The sequence below is a fragment of the Pseudopodoces humilis genome, chromosome 7 (assembly GCF_049639895.1).
Source record: "Pseudopodoces humilis isolate 2021_Gansu_Grassland_sample_001 chromosome 7, ASM4963989v1, whole genome shotgun sequence".
Lineage (NCBI taxonomy): Eukaryota > Metazoa > Chordata > Aves > Passeriformes > Paridae > Pseudopodoces > Pseudopodoces humilis.
Window position 1 is genome coordinate 42,942,612 of NC_142206.1, and position 15,482 is coordinate 42,958,093.

Genomic DNA, 15,482 nt, shown 5'->3' on the forward strand with positions numbered 1-15,482 from the left:
ATGCTGTGCCTCACGGTAGCCTTCCAGTTGCTGCTGGTGCTGGTGCTGTGCAGCCAGGGTACAGAGAGGTGTCCTTCAGCCTTCTGCGAGTGCTCTGACTGGGAGGAATACAAAATCACTTGTAGGGACATCTCCTTTATTCCCAGCCTTCCGGTGGACACCCAGACCCTGTGAGTACATTGGGATGGTTTAGGGAAGCCTGCTGTGATTATTCATACTTTGTAGGCAGGAGATGCTCTGAGCTAATGTCCTGTGAGATGAGAAGACAGGGGAGAAGTGCTCCAGAATACCTGGGCGGTACAGGATAGCGGGAACGGCGGTGTGCAGACCCTGCATGGGGCAGGAGGAGGTAGAAAAGTGACTCTCAAACCTTAAAGAGCTGTGAAGAGATGGTTCATTAGATCTTAAAGAGTTCGGTATAAAATATGGGAAAATAAGTAAGTGGGCTGTTTGTGGGCAAAGTGAGCAGTAGGCTGGATTCTCTGTTAGAGGGTGAGGAGAAGGAAAGATAGATCAAACACAATTTTATGATTAAAAAACTAATAGGAATTGGATGTGTGACCTCACAAAGAGTTCCACAAAATGCCCTGTGCATTTTCAGCTTCTTTGTCAAAGCCAGGGGGGAAAAAAAATCCATGGGATCTGAGAATCCAAGTATACTGTCTGGGAGACAGAGTACTTCAGATGAAAGTGTGGAGTATGGGATAAAGCAGCAAATTTAAAGCTTGCCAAAGTGTTAGAGTAATGCAGGTACCTCAGCCTAAGTGTTTGGTACATTACAGGCACAGTGGAAGATCTTGTCTGGGTTCCTGCTGCCAGTTGAGATGAGCATCTTGTGTCATATCTGTCAGTTAAACACTGTAGCGAGACTGAAATGGCACCTGTCAGCTAAAACTGAGCAGATGAATCACTCCTGGCTTTTACTTTGTTTCTTGAGGTACAAAAGTTTTATAGTCTCTATGGGAAAGTTCATTTGTAAATATAGATTGCTTTCTGATAAAGTAAATTAATTCAGATTCAGTTGATTTAATTGCAAGGTAAAACAGTAACAGATTGATTAGTTTGTGTCTTGATAATGATTCTCAGGATTTTATACAAATAAGAACCATTAAATTATTTGAACTTATTTGAATGCTTTTCAGATTTTGTAACACTGAAAGTAAAAGCTTAAATTGGTCATGCCTAGAAAGAAAGAAAAAAGTATTTATGTTATTTCCATTACTTTTGCTTGCCTTTTAATTTTTTGGATGGTTAGTATTTTAGGTGTAGTATTTCAGTTAATAAGATTTTAAATTATACTAGTTTTTTGTTATTATACTTTTATATACACAGTTTATTTAGGCTGAAATTCCAGTGATGTTATGACATGCACCAAGTAGTATGGTTTTTGAAAACTACCACGACAAATCAGAAAACACATCAGTTTCAGTTTATAGGAGAAAATGCCTTTGTACAGGCATTTAAAATAGTTAACAGAAACAATGACATCACGTAATGAAATTTGATACTTTCCTTGAAATATGCTGGTTTGATTGCAGAGAAATACCTCTCTACATACAGCTCCACAAATAAAGCACTTTGGCCGGTGGAATTCTAGTGTTTTAAACACCTGTAGTAATGGGGGATGTAAAATAGTAAGCCATTGTTTGGAAAAGACAAAAACACCCTGTGAAGATCTTATTTCCATAGGAAAAGTAACAAAAAACAACTGAGAAACATTTTTCTGTTTATCTGGGGCGAAATTCAGTCATGTGCACTTATTAGAGTGACCATTGCAAACTTCTCAAGACATGTTCTCCCTACCATATCAAGAAAATATTCCAGGTAATGACAATTGTGATTTTAAAGTGTATGCAGAAGCAGTATAACATGTGCTGCATAGTCTTTTATTTGAAAGAAAATGGGAGAATTATCTGAGGAAATAAGGAAAATAGAGCTCTTTTCACACGCAGCCACCCCAAACAAACAAACCACAACACAAACACAAAAAGACATCACATTTTTTTGCTTCATTTTGAAGTTTTCTTTCTGGATAAAGTGTGTTTGTTTTCTTTCTGTTCTCTTATTTAAATTGCTCAAGTCTGGTGGACTGTGCCGAATTCTTTAGTCCCTTGCTCTCTGCAAATGTCTTAATATTTCTTTACCTTCATATGTTAAATGGGACTCCTAACAGTTACCTATATGTGGTTTTTGTTCAGAGTGCTTTCAGATGCTTCAGATGGATCATTTGCACATGGCATTTAAAACAACACACAGCATTTTGTGAGAGATTGCAAAGTGTGTGCCCCCGATTCCATCATGTTTTTATCCTTTTGCCAAACAATAGGCAGTAGTTCTGAATCAAAGACAAAAGATCCCAAAATAATTGAAGTTTCTGTTAACCTTAAGAAAGAACAAATGAACACTTCTTTGAGGTGAAATACGTAGCTGTACATATCTGCATATTTTATGTTGAAACTCTACAATTTTCCCTAAACGCAGCAAGTTTGTTACTTTAGACAAAGTAATTCTGCTTCTTGGTGGTAATGTGTGAACCTCAAGATTGCCAATTTAAAAACTTTTTTGTGTGGCTATTCAGTTTTGTAGGGTTTGTAGGACTAAGAGACTGGTGAGTCTAGGAACACTTTGCCAGCTTTTGGAGATGATGAGCTCTTTTCAGTGCACAGGATCTTGGAACTCCAATTAAAGTTTCGTTCTGATTATTCAGTCAGAACTGTTCTCATTCTCTACCCTACTTTAAGAGAATGGGTTAAACCTTTTTTTAAGAAATGCTTTAAGAAATTCCAATAAATGTTTATTTCTAACTCTTTTAGTAGAAAAGTGACATGAACTTAAGTGAGAAAAGTGTGTTTATTTAAACTGTTATTTATCCAAATATAGTTAATGCAGGTGCTTATCCAGAATGCCTGAATGCGCAGATATTGATCTTGAAAATGTCCTTTTTCAGTATAAGATTTTGTTCTTAGTTTACTTACACATACACTTCACCAAAACCCCACTGAACATTTTTCCAAAGATGTAATTGCATCATAATTCTTAAATTATTGTAATATGCTTCTTGGTATTATTATGATGACATATTCAGATGGTATCACTATCCCAGCATCACCCCAATGCATTTCTCAATGATTTTCATTTTATAAATTTATTTCTAGTTGCTTTTAATTATTTTTCTTTTGACAATAAAACTAATAAAGTTTCACTTTTTATTCAGTGTGCATTACATCTCCTGCATTCACTTACTAAAATAACTTAATCTCTTTCCCTTCCCTTCCCTTCCCTTCCCTTCCCTTCCCGTACCCAGGTGCTATTTTCATATCAACATAATAAAATTTGATTGAAATTGAACAAGAGGATGTTAGGCAAGGACAGTGGAACCGGTATATAAATAGACACAAAACCAGTCCAGTCTTCAAGAACATGCTCTTTACATTAGATATTAAGCTACAGTTCTGCATTTGCTCCAGTATATTTGCTGTAGGTAGGATACTGCCTTTTGATTAATGCCCATATATTCTGTATATGCTGTAGGTAATATAGAATGGCTACACATTTTGAAATAATGTTTTAGTTGCAATTAATTCATTTTGCAAAAAATATTTAGTTATTTTCATTTGTAAAAGTATTTGATTATTTCTAGAGACAAAGCCAGATTTGAACCTTCTTAAAATAATTATTTATTTCTACCAAACACCATTATACTTACCAAATCCCTGAAATCATTTTATCAGTTGTCTTTCAGGTAATGATTCAAATAGTTCTATGTACACAGCTGCAACATAAAATGTTTCCTCAATACTGTATTTTACATAAAACTATACTTTCTTGTCAATTCTGATGCTTGTTACTATATTTACCTACATATTTTGCTTAGAAAGGCATGGTGTTCCTTCTATAATCCTGCTGTTAACATACAACTATCCTGCATTTGACACACAGTAGGTCCAATACACCAGGTCAAAAAATTTGTATGTATTATTGTCTCAGTTAAAGTGAAATGTTAAAGTGAAAGGAATTGTTCTTAATCCCACTGGTAAATTGATGCACTGTTCTAAGGGTTCTTGAAGTGACTTACAAACTGTGCACTGCTTTACTGCACATACAGAGCCAACTCAAAGTGATACGATGAAGAACAGGAATGAGGGACTAAGGTAACAGAGAAACTACTGAAGACCAAAATAATATCTTGCAAGCATTGAATACAATATAGTCTTTCATTCCTTTTTAGTCATTGTATCAGTAACATTCCTTATACATTTGGAACATTTAAATTTCCCATGTCATGGCACAGAAACCCATCAAGTGCTAGGAACTGTACAAGCACAAACCAAAAAGCTGTTGCCATTCCTAGTAGAAATGAACATTAGTTTGGCATTTTTTAACTACACACATGGCTTGCTCAACAGAAAACAGAAGGACTGTGAGTAGTTTTTTTGTAAATACTGTGAAGAGATTAACCTAAATGAGAATACAACACATTTTTACAGAAGACAGTTGTGATAAGGCAGTAGAATTTCATTTGCTTGTTTGAGAAGATAATGAGTTTTGATCATCATAGTAGCAAAAGAATAGTTTATACCAGAGTTAAAAAACTCTCATTTTTGAAGTTGATTTCAACAGTGGTTTAACAGACTGATTCTGTGTTACACTACACTGAATCTTGAATTGCTACTATAGTCAGTTTTCATTACAGTGTTTTCTTTTGACATAACATTTCCAGCCCATTACACTTCAGAAGCACACAACAGTCTTCTCTTGAATTGGGAAACAGAGCTTATTGATACATATGTAAAAGGAAAGAAGAAGCCTAAATTTTACAAAAATAAATAAATAAAAAAATCCGTATGACTACTAAGGAATGATTTACAGATTTTTTTTCAAATAGCTAATATCAGTTTAGAGGGTAACTTTTCATGAACCTGCCTCATACAGTCTGTTTATATATTTGCAAAATCAATAAATATTTGATGTTTTCCCTAACATGGGTTTACAGAACCTCAAAACAGTCTATAAAAGGTGGTTATATTTTGAAAACTGGATTGTCTCAGGAAGTGTTATTGAACCTTCCCACATGCAGTTCAGAGAGACTACTGTGAAATGTTAATCTTCCAAATTAAGGAATAAGGAAAATGAGATACAGTCTCAGTTCCTCAAAAACTCAACTTTAAACATGCTTTTGTGTTCTGCTGGACTCAGCCCTTACATATCCTTATGTTCACAGACTACACATTAAAGAGTCTCAAAAAAATTAACTATATATATTGTGAAGCTGCTAATATCATAGCAGCTTGTTAACCACACTTAGGTGGTTACTGTGTGGTAGCCGAAATTTAGAGAGTAGAAAAAGTAGCTTGTTTTACTAAAAAATGAGAAGTGAGCCAACTGCAAAAGGCTATTTCATGTCAGCAGCTTCTATTCCATTCAAGGTTGTGCATTCCAACAGTGCCCTGATACCTTACCCAAGTCAATGGGAAATGACACTCAGGATTTTGCAAAGTGCAATGTTATGGACTCAAATTGAAGCAATGAAAGCAGCTACAGTAAACATTACCATTTAAACCTAAATGTAGGCAATGAGCTGCTGACACATACTAAAAGATCAGTTCTCTCTCGAACTCCAGCCAGTGAATGTGATCAGTCTGGATCTAAAGGCATTTTAGATGACACTCTTTACAAAGAAAGTTTGAATCACACAACATGAAAAGTTTGAGCTATTTTTTTCTCACAAATAAGTAGATACATAAATATAGAGTAGATACATAAATATAAAAAAATACCGAAGAGCCCGTAAAGGTAATTAAAATAAAACCCAATTATATAATTTAGCATAGAATCATACAATAGTTTGGGTTGGAATGTACCTTTGAAGATCATTTAGTCTGCCTGCCTCTTCAAGGAGAAGGGACATCTTCAACTAAATCAGGCTGGTCAGAGTACCATCCAGCCTGACCTTGAATGCTTCCAGAGGTGATTTATCTACCACCTTTGTGAGGAATCTGTGCCTGGTTTTCACCACAGTCATTGTAAAAATGTCTTCTTTACATCTAGTCTGAATTGAATTAGTTTAAAATAATAATGCCCTGCTTTACTGCAACAGGCACTACAAAAAAGTGTTTTCCCAACTTTGTTAGAAGCCCTCTTTAAGTACTGGAAGGCTGCAATAAAATGTCTCTGGAGCCTGCTCTTCTGCAGGCTGAAAAAGCCCAGCTTTCTCAACTTTTCCTCATAGAGAGGGGTCCCAGCTCTCTGATTATCTTCATTGCCCTCCTCTGAGCCCACACCAGCAGGTCCTCATCTTTCCTTAGTACTTACTACTCTGGAGCTGGATGCAGTACTCCAGGTGGGGTCTCACTAGAGCAGAGGGGCAGAATCCCCTCCCTCACCCTGCTGGCCACACTGCTTTGCATGCAGCCCAGCATACGATTGGCTTTCCAGGCTCCAAGTGCACGCTGCTGGCTCGTGCCCAGCCTCTCACACACCAGCGCTCCAAGTCCTTCTCAGCAGGGCTGCTCCAATCTGTTCATCCCCAGCCTGTGATGATACCAGGGGTTGCCCTGACCCAGGTGCAGCACCTTGCACTTGGTCTTGAACTAAACAAAATTTCTATGGGTCTATTTCTTGAGCTTGTCCAGGTCTTTCTGGATGACATTCCATCCTTCAGGTGTATCAACTGCACCACTAAGCTTAGTGTCATCAACAAAGTTGCTGAAGGTTCACTTGACCCAACTGTTTATCTAATTGATGAAGATATTATTCTCTGCTGGGCACAAGACTTGTGTATTTGCCCACTACTTGGCACAAAACTTTTCACTACTCTCTGTCTTGACACTAAGCCATTGACCACAACACTCTGAATGTGATCATTCAGCCAATTTCTTATCTAACATTCCACTAATCAAATCCATCTCTCTTCAATTTAGAGAGAAGGATGTTGTGGGGCACTGTGTCAAATACTTTACAAAAGCACAGATAAATCACATGTGTAGCCCTTGCCTTGTCCCCTGATGTAAGCACTCCAGCAGAGAAGGTCACTGGGTTGGTCAGACAGGGCTTGTCCTTGGTGAAGCTGTACTGGCCATTCCAAGTCACCTCCCTGTTTTCCATGTGCATTAGTGTAGCTTCTGGGAGAATATTCCCAGGAACAGAGATGAGATTGACAGCTCAATAGTTCCCACAGTTTTCCTTTCTACCCTTTTAAAATATGGGTACAATGCTTCCCCCTTCCAGTCACCTGGGAACTTCACCTGATTGCCATATTAAAATACTATAGCCTCATATATTTTCTTTTATTGTGATCATAGACATCCCTATTTCATTATTTTTGAACTAAATTTTGATTTTGACCTAAAACCTGTACTGTTTCTTTTTTTACCCTGAAGTTTAAACTTTTATGATTGCCTGCAATAAAATGTACTCTACAATAGAGAAGAGCTGTGTTTCTGAAATATTGAACTAAAAGCCTATAAATTGCTGCAAAGAAAGTTCAAACAGGACCATGAAATTTCAGAAAAGAGCAATCTGAAGAGGCTCACTTCCTACAGGGAAAGAGAGTAAGAATAGGCTGTAATTGCTGGGTACTATTGTGTTTAATCAGAGAACCACTAAGTGCCTATAATTGCTGCCAGCTGCTCGGTAGAGGTCAAAAAGTCAAACTGAATGTTAGGAATTATTAAGGTAGAAATATAGATGAAAATAAAGGAATTTTTTTTTTGCCTCTGATCATGAACATAACACCTGCAAAAGGACATTCAAATGCATAAATTACTTGCACACAAAAAATAACTACATAGCAGCCACTAGCCTGTGTTTCCTCAGATCCTTCTTTTTGCCTCACTAGAAGACGTGTGTGTGATGCTTTTATTTTTTCAGACACAACTTCCCTTGATCACCGTGATATTTCAAAGTTGACAGGGTAGCTTCAGAATGGTATCAGCCATTCCCTCATTGCTCTTAGTGCGACACGTCTGGTCCCATAGATTGCTGTACATCCAGTACACTTCAGCGCTTCTTTGGTCCATCCTCCGCTCCATGTAATGCTTCATTTCCTCAGGCTGTGCTGCCAGGCAAAGGACTTAAGAGGCCTGGGAACAAATTTTTAAAAAAACAAAAAAATTGCAGAAAAGTGGCCTGATTTTGGCTGGAATAGAGTTAATTTTCTTCATAGTACCAATTATGCTGCTATTGATTGGATTGGATTTGGATTTGTGCTGGAAAAAGAATTGGCAATTCAGGCATGTGTTAGTTATTGTTGGGCAATGCTTAGAGAGCTACAGCCTTTTCTGCTTCTCATACCACCCCACCAGGCTGGAGGTGCACAAGGAGCCGGGAGGGGACACAACAAGCTGGCACTTTGCTTTGTTGAACCTCATACAGTTGCCTTGGCCCATGATTCCAGCCTGTACAGGACCCTCTACAGAACCTTCCTACCCTCCAGCAGATCAACATTCCTGCCTATCTTGGTGTCATCTGAAAACTGAATGAGGATAGGATCATTCCTTTGTGTAAAGTCTTTTTTTACCCAAATCAAATCAGAAGCACAAACCGAGCGAGGATAAGCTCCAACACTGTGGATTGGTATTTTCTGTTCACTATAAACTAGCAAGTAACCAACCTAAATTCTTGCCTGTCAGTCTGACAGTGTCCGTATGTACCTCAGTTTGTAGGAAGAGGATACATTAGCAGTAAGAGCTTGCTTTCCGTACCTACTTGTCCCAAACACTGACCTGTACAATTTCATTTTGAAATAATCTAATATTCCTTTAATTTCTTAGGGCTAGGCCAGATTTGAGGGATACTTTATGTGTTTCAGTTGGACTGCTGGTTGTAGAAAAGCACCTATGTAGACTTACATGTTCAGAAGTGATTCCCTACGTTCGGAGCTCCTTTGCTGTGTGAATCTTTCTCTCGTTCCACTTTCCTCATTCCAATTACCATATTGGTAATACTAGCATTGGACAGCAGGTGGTAATCATCTTCTGGTAAACTAAGCACAATTTTCACTACGTGAAATGCCTTTTTATAGCTATTTTTGCACCATTGAAAAACTACAATGCATTCATTTCAGAATAATTTAAAAAGTATATTTTTGTTTTTGTTGGATTTAATTTGATATGAAAATCTAGAAAGTAATGTGTCATTAGCTGTTTATGTAGCCATTACTTTGTTGTCATGTTTATTTCTCCTATGCAAAAGCTAGAAGGTCATTGCTTGTTATAATTTTCTCAGAAAAATTAAATTAGGATGTAAAATTTTTTACTTTGTTTCAAATTGACAAACTGTTTCATATTGATATATGGTAAATTTTTCTCCCTGTATTGGTGGAGAATTGTTTATTAAAATACATAAAGCTTTTGTTGGTATGACTCAAATTATAAATCATATAGTTTCAATCTGAAAATTTTTGGGTGGTGTGTATTTACTTATTGTGTTTTGTAGATGTGCATTTAAAAATTCTTTTAAAATGAAGAGGCAACTACATAAAATATATATTTACTTCCCTAATATATCTTACTGAAGTAATATCACTGGTACTGCTGTGGATGTTAAAATAACATCTATGTGGACATAACCTCTGGACCGACTGACATTCCTGTGGTTGGGAGCATGTTTGGAGCCAGGTGTATTGGGGTCAACCCACTGCTGGAAAAGTCTTTACTCATTCTTGTAACAAGAATATGGAGTAGGCAAGGTAGACTGGGGAAGTAGATTCTTCCCATGGGATTATGGGAATGTACATTCTCTTAATTTATACTTTAATTCAAGACAAAACCTTTAAGAATTTCTGCATATGTTGTTATTGTTAAACTCTATTTCTACAGTTTTATTTCTTGCATGCAAGTTCCAGAAGCTTGATAAATCTCAAGATGATAATATATTTGGCTATGTAAATCAAATGTAATTATAGTAATCAGATACTTGGCATTATGAAATAAAACAGAATAAGGAAATCATCCTAATTTGTTTATTTCTTTCTTTAACTGCTGTTAAATAGCAACTAGGGGAAAGGTTTATAATTTGTTCTTGATTATTCTTCAAACTATTCATTGCCTAGATATTCTGTTCATTGCCTAGATATTCTCTAAGTGTATTCCCAAACTGTACTGGAAAACTGAAGATTAGCAACAGGTTATAACTGTAAGTTTAACAGCTATCATAGGCTGATTTTCAAAAGCATTTCTTCCTTTCTTATTTAGAGGAATGAGTCTGCTGGAGATTCATTCTGTCAAGAGCTTGGCTGTGGATAAGTATCTCCCTTAAATATTGCAGGTTTTTCTGAAATCTCCTGCAGATGGGTAAGGTACACGCCACCCCTGCATCAGATGCTTGGGGAGAAAGAATGTAGAATTTATTACAAAAAAAGATGGAGAATTCTGTGGAGGTAATATGCAATTGCTCTAATTCAATTTTGGCTGACATACCTGAGTTTCTTGCTCAGAATGAGGGATTGGATATTTTTGTGGCGCCTGAAATGATTAGAAGAATTCTCTTAATACTTCATTAACTTCAGTAGGCAAATATGTTTTGCTGGTCATGCTCTGGAGTTTTGGAAGGTCCATCATCACCACTGACTGCTGAGTTCTTGGGAGGGATGATGCAGAAAGCTGCAATTTAGATTGATGGGCACACCAAACAAAACAAGCAACATAATGAAACAGGAATAGACATGAGGCAAAGATGGCAACACAGAGAAAAGGCAAGACAAGAACAAAAATATTGGAGCAGAGCTGAAGCTGTGTAGGACTTTTTAATGTTAAATTGTACTTATCAAAGGATATTAACTGCCAAACTTTTGTTTCTCTAGGAGGTTTTTGGAGACTCATCTAAGAAAAATTCCAAGTGACGCTTTTTCCAATCTCCCCAACATCTCTAGGATGTAAGTTCTGTTTGGTTTCTTATGCTATTCTTTTAAATTTTTGTTAAAAATTACTCTCCTTCTCCCAAATTCTGTCTTTGTGTATAAAAACCTATGAAAATATTCGTGTACCTTTGCTACCTCACCACTTATATTTTAGAACTGAAGGTATAATTCTATTGTTTATAACCTGAACCAGTTGTAGGAAGGCATTCTGTACATTTGTGAACAAGACCATTCCTCCTTTATTGAAGTCAATGTGATAAATAAAACTATAAAACTTTTTTTTTTTTTTTTTTTAAGTTTGCAAATTACAGGAAATCGTTACACTCATAACAAATTAACATATTCAATTGCTAGTCCTGACTAAAAATTTGTTCCCAGCTGCTAGCATGATTTGCAACACACCTCTTTGGAAACCAGGGGCATTTCTAGATCAGATCTGGACTTTCACCAAAACATTAATATTTGTATGATGTGACAGACTTCCATTGTGTCACTTCCTTTGTGTGCACGGATACAGTCCACGAACCAGCTGTGCCTACATTTGTCCCATTGAAGGACAAATGTCCCTATGTTAAGGAAGCTTGCCTGCCCGACCATCCCAGAGCCACTCTGAGAGTCACGTTCACACCATTACCAGCTCCACCCCATGTTTCCCATATCAAAATCTCAAATGTCCAGATCATTTAATCTTGATTCAATAAATAACAAAATAGCCTGAGTTTGGTGCCTCCAAGAAGGGACCCCAAACAAAGGAATCCCTGGGGTTTTACGCCGTCACCATTTAAGTGCCTCAACATCAGTGTCATTGGCTCCTGCTGTGTCTCTGAGCATGCTCTCACCTGGCTGCCCACAGACCCCTTTACAAAGGGTCAGCAGCTCAGGGCCCCTTGCGTCGGGCTCCCACTGCTCAGAGCTCAGCCTGCAGCTCACACTGCAGCTGCAAGCCCAGCTACCTGCCCTGAATGGATTCCTCAACAGCTGCCCTTGCACTGTACTGCTCATTGATGTCAGCAGTCTTGACAAAAAGTTGTCCCACATTCGTCTGTTCTTCGTCACTGGCCCATAATCTGTGATCCTGTGTGTGTCTGATGCAGTGAATTCCTCTGCTACCTCACAATTCACTCCCCAGAATCAGAGTGCTGTAATTTAGAAGGGACCTCAGGAGAGCTCTAGTCCACAATCTGCTCATAGGAACCAGAATGCACAGGGTTCTAACTCGGGCTGGTGCTCAGCTGTATCTGTGGCCACTGTTAACAAAATAAACCACCTCATTCAGAAACAGGCCTTTTTTTTCTTGTTCAGCTTTTTCTTACTAATGTAGCAATAGGAATTCTTCTTCTTGTCTTTGATGTTCCTTGCAAGTCTTAATTGTATATGAGCTTTGACTGAGTAGCTGAGGATTACCATTTAAGAATTCATGAAGAAGAACTTTGAGGAAACATGGTCTGCCTATTATATTTTATAGTTTCATTCAGATATACTGAAATAAAGACTTTCTAAAATCCTTATAAGTAATTGTTCATGGATATCTGCAGCTTCATTTACCATCTCAGTTTAATCAGATAGATGGTGTATTGTTTGGGGTTTTTTTTTGGAGAGGGAGGAATATCTCTCACTTGATGTATAGTATCATATATAAAAAGGATAAACTTAGTTTAGAACGGAGTTTGATTTGAGTCTCAGCCCTTCTTTGGCTCCAAAAGCTCAAACTGACAGTTGAAATTTGAATAGTGTCAGTGCTCATCTGGATATTTCTTATAGCATTACTACTACCACAAAACATGAACTCCCACTTCTTGATATAAACCTCAGGTTGAGGAATCAGTACCTGTGTTTTAACTACAACTTTTGTGTGTATGTCTTGGCCTCTAATGTACCACATGCCTCATTTGCCTCTCCCAGCCCATAATTTTCGTGCAGTGAAAATTACCAGATAGTTCCTGGTTTTGCAAATTCATCTAGAAAATGTTCTGAAGTGTCAGCAGGGGAATATACACTGTCTTTACTGTTCAAAATACAGCAGTTCATTTTGTTATATGGTGCCTACTATATGATTTACACAAATAAACATGGAGGTTTTTATCTGTAGTGAATAGAAAATTTAGTTGTCCTCTTTATGAACCTTGTTTAAATAAAAATTTCAGAGCTATAATTTCTCTTAAATGAATGCATGTCTATGTACTCTTGATAACCAGAAGAGATTTTTTCCCCCCTGTGCTGCTTTTCCACATGAATGAAAAAAAAATAATTTTAATTACATGTTTAATTGCAAAGCTAATTCCTGTCAGAAAGGCATCACTGAATAAAAAAAGTTTTATAGGAAATTCAAATGCAAGAGAAATGTTAGTAATGCAAATACACTGAATCTTAGTAAAAGGGCTTCACCGGGTGTTTTCTGCCGACTTAAGGCTGTATTGAACATTCAGTATTTTTAAGGTCAAGGATAAGGAACATTTATTCTGGGTTTAGGATGGTGCTTTGGGGTCATACTCCTCAGTACCTCACTAACACCCATTCTGTAGCTCCTCAAAGTGTTTTCTCCGTAGCTTCTCCACACAAAGGAGCATCCCACAGTGCTCTCTGCCAGCAGCCCCATACGATTCCCCTGTGCACACTCCTGTGCAAGACAGTGCCTTTCCCACCCTGTGCACACTGCTGTCCCACAGCCAGTGCCACCACACAGCTCCCCACACCTCACTCGGGTCTGAACCTCTTGTGCTCCCCAGTGCCAGCTGATCCAGCACAGCCTCATCTCAGTTTCCATTGCCTCTCCTGCTCCTGGCTGTCCTCTCCTGAAATTCCCCACAGGTCACCAAGCTGCTCTCCGTCAGCAGCAGAGGACAACAGGGGCAGCTGGTGGGCAGCAATACAGGGGATGCTGAGGTTGGAAAAAAGTAAAGAAAGGTGGAGAGAGGGAGAAGAAAAAAAAAAGAAGGCCTGGGAGAGGGCCTTGTGGCTGCTGCCGTGTTGATCTGATTTAAATCTTGTGTTCCCAGGCTCTTTCTGCATGTCATCATAGCTGGATGAGAAAAATAATGAGATGACAAATGAAGGGGCATGACAGGGACTAGCTGTGGCTTCCCAGTGTTTGAGACCTCTTTATTTTTCTGTTTGCTGGTGTTTAGTTACATCTCTATAGATGAAACCCTTCAGAGTCTGGAGGCCCATTCCTTCAACAGTTTAAGCAAAGTCACTCACATGTAAGTACTGTAATTAAATAAATGAATACAGTGATGAGATAAATTTGGAATGTGTGGAAACAACATACATAATGATGTTTATCATTCCTGTCTCTTATGTAGCTAAATATTCCTTTTCTCATTTCCTTTCTCCATAATGTGGAGCGAGTTAGTCTCTTTTTTGAGCTTATTTTATTGTGCTTGTTTTCCATACATCTTTTTGGTTCCCTTGTTCTTCTGTATCTTCCCATAGAAATGCAGGTAAATGTAGTGAAAAACTAGTGGGACTGTATCATGAGCTTGATGTCAAGTTGAAATAAAATGGCAGCTATTAATGTCAATTTACTGCATGTAAGTGTAAAACAGTAATATAAACATCAGAAATAAAATCAGAAGGATCAAAGCACAGAGCAAAATGGCACTAGCTGCAGACATGAAGAGTAAGTGACCATTCTGAAAGCGCATTAGTAAAATGAAGAGTGTTTATATGGTTATTAAATGGAACAAGAATATTATGGAAAAAAGCTTCTGGGAACTGCTTCTATACATTTTTGTTCTCATGTTCTGACCAATCCATACCAAGTGACACTCCAAGAGCACTTACAGAACTGGTAGGGTGCATCCAGAGAATTCTTGTCATCCATCAGGACCCTGTCAAAATGAGAATGTAATGTATTGAATAGAGAGTTCCATAGGATCCATCCTGTATTTGGTACACTTCCATGTTTCCATTACTGATCCAAAGGAGGGATTGAAAATTGTGCCACTGTTGTAGAGCTCAGCTGAATTACAGTTTGGCGTATTTCAGAGATTTTTGTTTGCAGTTGTTCCATGGGAGAGCACTGTTGGTCACCATGGATCCAGAAAACAGTCAGAGAGAAAAATCTTTTGTGTCCAGAAAGAAAACATGCCAGAGGAAGAATTATTTTTTAAGGTTGTAGCAAGAGGTGAAAGCTACCACCCATTTTCACACTTCTGTTTGAAAAAGTAAAATAATGTTGAAGTAGATTAGATGAGGCTCATGACAGCCTCTAGCAAATGCATTCCTATGGCTGGTATAAACACTAGAATTGTTCTCCTGGAGACATTGTCTCTACCACTGCAGGCCTTTAAGGCTGTATGATCATAAATTCCATAGATCTAGTTAATCTTCACTCAGAGAAGGAGATTGAATTAGATGATGATTTAACACTGCTGTATTTTCTATGCTTTTTTTTCCTTTTACTTTACACAGTGTGAATCAGAAAGACTAACAAAGTTACAGGAGAAAAATGTAATTATTTTTAATTAAAATAAAGAGAGAAACTAATGCTGGAAAGTGTAGGTGACTCCTCTAAGAGAACAAGAACCTGACTGGCATATCTAGAAGCAGAGTGCAGGATCCTGAGATCTACTTCAGGCCAACAACATGCTCCAGTAGTATTTCTGAGTTTCTCAGCAAGGCT

The 15,482-nt window shown here is 37.8% G+C and overlaps 1 protein-coding gene across 1 annotated transcript in view; it reads left to right on the forward strand.

Annotated features, from left to right (window-relative positions):
- Positions 1–15,482, forward strand: part of TSHR (thyroid stimulating hormone receptor) — a 47,132-nt gene continuing 31,650 nt past the window's right edge. Inside the window, exons 1-3 of the mRNA XM_005520211.3 lie at positions 1–170; positions 10,802–10,873; positions 13,984–14,058. Coding sequence (XP_005520268.2) covers positions 1–170; positions 10,802–10,873; positions 13,984–14,058 — 317 coding nt within the window. The remainder of the gene's footprint in view (positions 171–10,801; positions 10,874–13,983; positions 14,059–15,482) is intronic.